The sequence below is a fragment of the Ursus americanus genome, unplaced genomic scaffold, assembly GCF_024610735.1.
Source record: "Ursus americanus isolate L20-20 unplaced genomic scaffold, mUrsAme1.1.p SCAF_68, whole genome shotgun sequence".
NCBI classification, from domain to species: domain Eukaryota; kingdom Metazoa; phylum Chordata; class Mammalia; order Carnivora; family Ursidae; genus Ursus; species Ursus americanus.
Genome location: NW_028273650.1, coordinates 668,844 through 676,332, shown reverse-complemented (window position 1 = coordinate 676,332; position 7,489 = coordinate 668,844). Strand labels below are relative to the sequence as shown.

Here is a 7,489-nt window from a genome sequence, read left to right as displayed (position 1 = left end):
CAATCTTCCATGTTAGAAGATTTCCTCAGTACTTCAAAAATCTTGGCTTTTTTCTCCTTTCAGTTCTCCCTGTGCTGTTTCAAACATTTTTAAAAAAGATTTTATTTATTTACTTATTTGAGGGAGTGAGTGTATGCACAGGAGAGAGAGCAGAGAGCACAAACGGGGAGGGGCAGAGGGAGAGGGAGAAGCAGACTCTCTGTTGAGCAGGGAGCCTGACCTGGGGCTCCATCCCTGGACCCTGGGATCATGACCTGAGCTGAAGGCAGATGCTTAACAGACTGAGCCACCCAGGCGCCCCTGTTTAGAACATTTTTAAAAAATATCTCTTTAGTATAGTTTTGATGGAAGGCAGTGGAATAGATGTCTATACTCTGTCATTGTATCGTGCACTTATTAGCCAACCACACCATTAATTTATGATTTTTGATATGTTTGAATAGTTTCCAGTTGCTTCACATGTATTTCTTTTCTTTTTTTTTTTTTTTTAAGATTTTATGTATTTATTTGACAGAGAGAGATACCAGTGAGAGAGGAGACACAGGCAGGGGGAGTGGGAGAGGAAAAAGCAGGCTCCCAGCGTAGGAGCCTGAGGTGGGGCTCGATCCCAGGACTCTGGGATCACGCCCTGAGCCGAAGGCACACGCTAACCGACTTAGCCACCCAGGCGCTCCTTCCTGTGTGTTTCTTAAGTAGAAATAGGTTTGAAGACAGGGACGTGGTGCCCTCTTCTCACCCCTCATCCCAGGCGTTGCCCAGTAGGCTTGCATGGGAGGTGATGGAACTGGCTGAGGGGTGAGTTCAGTAGAGCTTCAAGAAGTGAAAGGAAGGGGGTTTTAATGCGCATGTTGTCTCTCCTTGTCAGGTTCTCTGAGGACTATGGAAAGAGGAAAGAGAAACCGGGAGCATTTCCTTTAAACCCACGTTTGATTTCTTCACAGAGTTACCGTGGCCTTCAGAACTGTGAGTATAATTCTCTTGCTACATTTGTGTTTTGGTTTTTCCTTTTGTTTTGATTTTTCTTTCATCTGTCTTAAGGTTTCTTTGACATATACTAGAAACAAATAAAAGCTAGTTGATTTTGCAGAGTAGGTGAGGGAAGAAATATTAGTTGTTTAGTGCCTTTTATGTGTGGAGAGAGGCAGGCAGGATGACAGTCCTGTCCCTGATAGTTGTGACAGTAGCAGCATGTGCCCTAGAAGAGTGCCCCAACAGGGTCAGCACTGGGCCATCCAGCTCCTAGGTGAGTCTCTGGCAGTAATCCCCTGAATGAGGCTACCCTTTGCCCCTGTTTCACATTTGCATAACTGAAACAGAGGTTAAAGGTTACTAAGTTAGTAAAAAGCAAAGCTGGGATTCAGACTCAGTCTGGCTTTGGAGCCTGTGCTTTTTACTTGTGTTTTATTTTACGGGCTCTGGATTCAGATGTTGGCTTGGCTGCTTACTTACTAACTCTTCACTAACTACCGAAACCTAGCTCTCTCTCCATGCCAACTCTTCACTGACTACTTAAACCTAGCTCTTTCCTCTGACAAAGGGTGCTCTCCCAGGGTTGTGGTGAAGATGCCATAAGAAATGTGAAATGTGCTCAGCATTCACAAATGTTAGCAATTGCTATTCGGTGGCAGTTCCCCCACTTTAATGAGAGGAAAACTAAGCCCCAGAGATTGGGTTATTTGTGATTTGTTAATTTGTAACCTTGGCACTTGTGCTGCACTCCACAGTTGGGAGGTTATAGAATTGAGATTCTATTCCAGTTTGTCTTATTTCCAAAGACTGCTCTTTCTGGTAGGCCTAGTGGTAAATCGAGGACAGATCGTTGATAGAAGATTCATCAATCTGTCTTGTGGTATTAGCATTGGTAAGATTTTCGCAATACATTGCTTTGGTGTAAAAGCCCCATAAACTTAGACTTCATGGATTCAGAATTCAGAATCATTTATAATTACGTTGAATTTGACTTTGGCAAGTGTCTTTGTCTTAGATGTCCAAGGGGCAGGACCCTGGATTGTTTTTCCATTTCCTTCTGGGGGTCAGTTCACTTTCCTCCTTTGTTCTCCTTTCTCCTCCAAACCCACTTTTGTTTCTGCCAGGATTAGGTATTAGGGAAGGGAAGGAAAATTGTGTCACGAAGTTTCAGTTTCCAAGTAAGGCCTGGAAGTCTTGCTCCTTTTCTCTGATTCCTTCTACCCTTTCTTGGCTACGAGAGGCACCTGTTCTGTGTGCTGTGCCAGGTGTGACTCTGCTGTCTTTTGGAGAAGGCCATGCCCAGCTGTTTACACCCCTTGTCTCCTCCCCACCCTCCCTGCACATTTCGATGTTTCTTCCTGTACCAGTGGGCTATATTTATTGGGTACAAGTCTGTTTCTGCATCTTTAAGGGAAAGATTTTGTTATTTTGTTTCTGCATGTTTTCTGCTTGACCCATGGGTAGTTTTCACTAAATGCTGGATGAAGTAGTGTTTAATGCTTGCCACAAAATAAGTTCTCTTTTCTTAGTGGATCCAAACAAGAGGGAGAATATCAAGTATAACTTTTCATCAGCATTAGCTATTAAAAATCGTTCGTCATGGTAGAGCCCAAGACAGTTTCATATTTAGCAGAAGTTACACAAAATTTTTCTTCTTAATGTGATGTGCAGCGGAACGAAGGCCTGACAGGGAACTGAGAGCCCGTTCTTGGCTCACTGGAACTTTGAGCACCGGGATATAATCTGCTGCTTCTAGTTTGGCCGTCCCCTCCCCTTCCCCCCTGTTTGAAAATATGTAAACCCAGGAAAATAACCTTATAACCAGTGTTTCTATAATTGTTTCCCCCAATTCTGGACAACTGGTGAGGCCACACGAGTAAGCCTGGCCTTGTACAGCATCGACTTAATGGTGTTCCTCTGAGACCCGGGTTCCTTGATGTACCTGAGGGCCCTGGTCCACTTGAGCCCCTGCAGGACAGATCAGGTTCTTGGTTCTTGATTTGTTTTGGGGTGTTGCATTCTTAAGGCAGAACTTGGGATGGAGGTGTTTTACAATCAGAATTCTAGGAAAGCAAAGCAAAGTTTTGGAGGAGTTGAATTGCTGAAATATGTATGGAGATTATTTTCAGGGTTAATGGGCTGTGGGGAGGCAGTAGACAGAAAGGAAGGTTGCCCGGAGACCCATCTGAAACCCCCCATTTGGTGAATAAAGATAGGTTATTTAGCGTCAGGTAGCTGAGAACAATCGACAGAGATTGGGCTGTGAGGTTCTGGGGCTGTTTGTCCAAACAAAGAGTCGCTAGGGTAAGGCGGTGCTGGCTGTCGGCTCCGGAGGGCAGCTGTCCCTCCCTCAGTGTTGAGCCCTGAGATTCGGCTGAGGTGTGAAAGGCTAGTGTGTTGGGAATAGACACTGGTGGTGGGGGTTGGAGGGTGGGGGAGAGTAGAGGACAACCAGGAGATTGTCGGCACGCTGTTCAGGGAACCAGGTGAGCAGCAGCGGAGGCTGGGATTGGAGCAGGAAAACTGGAGGTGGTGAGAAGCAGTTGGGCCTTGGATGTATTTCAAAGGCAGAACCAGTAGGATTTGCTGACAGATTGGATAAGGGGTGTGAGGACAAAGGGAGGAGTTGAGTTGACTAGAAGGCTCTTGGCCTGGGCAACTAGATGGGGGGAAGGCTGTGGGTGGAACTTGGTTTAGAGGGCCAGATGGGGAGCTCACTGTAGGCATTTTAAGTTTGTGATTCTGTTAGGGATCCAAGTAGAGATGTCATGTAGGCAGTTGTAAATAGGCATTTGGAGCTTGGAAGAGAAGTCTGAGCTGGAAGTGGCCATGAAAACGCAGTGACGGTCTGTGGTCACCGAGGGAGTGAGCACAGAGAAGACAAGCAAGCCTGAGCCTCGGGTCACTCTGCCATCGAGTGCTCAAGGACGAACATGAGCAGTGTTTGGCACAGAGCAGGTGTGAAGAAGACCACAAGCACTGGCCCCATGGGAAGAAGGGAAGAAGTGTCCAGGAGGAGGATGTGATCAACTCTCTGAAGTGTCAGGAAAGGTCATGATGAGGACTGAGGTTTGGCCTTCGGGTTTGGCGACTTGGAGGACACTCTGGCAAGTGCTCGGCGCAGTGTGGGGGCGTGGTCAGAATGAAAGCCCGCCTGGACGGTGGTGTGAAGGGGGAGAGGGTAGTGAGACAGATTGCATCTGGGTGACTTAGGTCCAGGGTGTACGGTCATCCTCACACTTACTCACCGTCTGGGTGCTGAGCAACGCAGCCGGGTCCCTGAGGTCCGTGGTGGTGTCTTCATGTCACGGGCGGGGAAAGGTCAGGTTCAGAGCTTACAGTAGCTTTCTCAAGACTACGGAGCCGGCAGGCTGACGCCAGGTCTCAGGCCATGCACGCTGTCCTCAGCTGCCCTGCGTCCTGAGGGTGGAGAGACACTGTTGAAGGGGGGAAGGGGTAGCGTGGTTGAAAAGTTGTAGGAAAACGCTTATGTCCTGCTGGAAGTGCTTCTGTTAGAGAATCTGTTTCTTTTTCTTACTTAGAAATTTCACTTCTTTTTTTTTTTTTTTTTTTTTAAAGATTTTGTTTATTTATGTGACAGAGAGACAGCCAGTGAGAGAGGGAACACAGCAGGGGAGTGAGAGAGGAAGAAGCAGACTCCCAGCGGAGGAGCCCGATGTGGGACTCGATCCCGGAACGCCGGGATCACGCCCTGAGCCGAAGGCAGACGCTTTAACACTGCGCTACCCAGGCGCCCCTAGAAATTTCACTTCTATCAGAGGGTGGTACGTGCATGTGTTCAAAAGTAAAACAGTGTTGAATGGTTCATGCAGAACCCAGCGGGCTCCTGTCCTGCCTCCACCATCCGCCTCCCAGAGCTGCCTGGAATCCTGCTTATCTGTTTCTTGTAGCATTTCTGTCCACGGTTCCCAGCAATATCTATGTAGAGGCAGGGCCATCGATGCGTCACTTTTAGACAAAGTTACATTTTGAACTCCCATCTTTCCCCACATAGTTGTAGCACAATTTTTGTTTAGAGCCATAATTTGGTGAATTGTTTTGACTTTGTTAATGTTGCTCACTATTGAGCTGGTTAATGTAGCATGATTATATTCCCTTTTAGTTCCACTTTTTGTTTTCCTGTTTTCTTGAGCTTAACAAGTGCCACTTTTTTTTTCTGTTTGCTTGATTTTTTTTTTTTTAAAGATTTTATTTATTTATTTGACAGAGATAGACAGCCAGCAAGAGAGGGAACACAAGCAGGGGGAGTGGGAGAGGAAGAAGCAGGCTCATAACGGAGGAGCCTGATGTGGGGCTCGATCCCACAATGCCGGGATCACGCCCTGAGCCGAAGGCAGACGCTTAACGACTGCGCCACCCAGGCGCCCCTGTTTCCTTGATATTCTTAAGAGTTCTCACTCTCCCTGACAGTAGGGCCTCTTAATAAAATTTGCCATCTGCTCATGTGTATTCCTTCTGTCTTCACCCCCAGGGACATCTGTTTTCTTGCATGCTGGACAGGTTACTCTCCCATGGTAGCAGGGTTGAGGTGCGTAGGGCAGATCCTGCAGGAGCAGGCGAGACCAGGTAGAGAATCGTGATGGGGAAGACAGTGATGGGGAGCTCAGAGGGAGGGGACGGTGTCCTCCTGAGGGAGCAGGTCTGGGCATGGTGAGTGGGGCTCGCGGTAGTTGGGGAAAGGCATTCCAGGTGGAGAAGGTGAGAAAAAGCAGAGCGGGACGAGATCGGTTACTTTTTGTTAACCTACAAAGCCTGTATTGTGGCGCCTCGCTAGGTGGTACATGTTAACTTAGTTACTGACTCTTCCTTTAAGACCTTTAAATAGATTTCCATGGAAAATGTGACATTCAGATCGTTAAACATCTGTCATAAATTTTTTATTTTTTGAAAGATTTTATTTTTTAAGTAATCTGTACAGCCAGCGTGGCGCTCAAACTTACAACCCCGAGGTCAAGAGTCGTACACTCTACTGACTGAGCCAGCCAGGGGCCCCTGTCATAAATTTTAATATTTTCTTAAAACTTTCGCATAGGATATATCAAGACACTTAAATCCAAGAGATCATCTTAAACTGTTGATTCCATGTATTTGTTCATGGAAAAGTCTTTATGGACTATCCCGTCACTGAGGCGGCCCAGCCAGTCATCGTGCAGGAGTGACCAGTGCAGCCCCCCGCTGCGGTCGTCAGGCGGGAGCAGGATGAGCGACCACAGGACGTTTCAGAGGCTGCTCTGTGTCTAGCTGGATGCGCAGGATGGTGTGCAGGGAGGCCGCGGTGTCGCGGAGGCGGGCAAGCGCAGCCCTGTCTCCGTGGCCCAGTTAGGGAGGCCCGTCGCGAACTCGGGAACGAGTTGGTGCAGAACCAAGAGTGAGTGGATTGGCTTCTTTTGAAAAGAAGCATCGCGCAGTTTGAAATGCTGAGGCAGGATTATAGGAAATAAAGTCCGTAAGTGCCTTTCAGGACTGCCAACTGCAGGGCACCTTTTACGTAAATGTGCTGCACCTTTTATGTGGGTGCCTGGCTATTCTCCTGGACGGTCAGGAGCCTGTGTTTAGTTAAGTGGGTCCGCCGTGTCCAAATGTTACCTGCTTCCTGAAGCTTCTGCTTTATGCTCCAGGCTTTGCGCAGGACACCCTTTATCTTGCCAATAGTAGTTACGTTTGTGATTCAGGAATTCTACATGAGGGAAGTCGTCAGAATTGTGATACCTGCCGTTTATGTGTGTCATTCATCGTGTGTTTTGAGTTGTGTGTAGTGTTTATAATAACAAGGTAGTGATTACTGTCCCCACGCTGCAGAGGAGAGCCCGGAGCCAGATACCAGTCAGCCCGAGGCTCCACGTGGTGGTGGCAGGCTCTCCTGTTCCTTTACATGAAAGCTTAGCCCTTGCTCTGAAGCGCACGTGGTGCTCCTGTGTGCGGGCTCTGCCTGTGATAGAGAGGGCGAGGGCTGCCGCCCACCGAGCGGTCTGCAGACCCTCAGTATTGTCACGTGCCAGCCGTGCTTCCGCCACGTCGGAATGCGTTGTCACTAGTGTTGCCAACCATTGCACGTGGTTCCCCGTCATTGGTGTTTCTGCTCATACTGAAGAAAGATTATGGATTCATCCCATACTTGTAAAAATGGGAAAATAGGTCTGTTTCTGACCCTAGTAGTAGGCAGGCAGCTTTTCCTGTGCTTCTTACAGTCTGACTAAGGGGGAGAGAGGATGTTTCTTTCTTTCTACCTGCCTTGGCATATCGTTGCTATCTGCCAGGGGGGAGGGGCAAGTGGGGCGTTGGGAGTGGCGATGGCAAGGAAACATGTTAGATTTGTGTCTCCTGCTCATGAATTCTAAGTGCTTTAACAAAATAGACAAACTTTCCATCATTTCTTCTTTGATAAACTGTCTATTAAAAAGGATAGGTGTCTCAGCAAAAAATTCAACTGAAAAAATGGCGAGAAGCTTTGAGTAGATACTTCATCCATTTCCTGTAGATAACAACATGCACACAAAAA

General features: G+C 47.6%; 1 protein-coding gene across 1 annotated transcript in view; it reads left to right on the top strand.

The window, feature by feature from the left end:
• LOC148106744 (uncharacterized) overlaps window positions 1-7,489 on the top strand; it is a 100,924-nt gene that overhangs the window by 25,672 nt on the left and 67,763 nt on the right. The window contains exon 3 of the mRNA XM_087860549.1: window positions 866-963. Within this exon, the coding sequence (XP_087716675.1) occupies window positions 866-963 (98 nt within the window). The remainder of the gene's footprint in view (window positions 1-865; window positions 964-7,489) is intronic.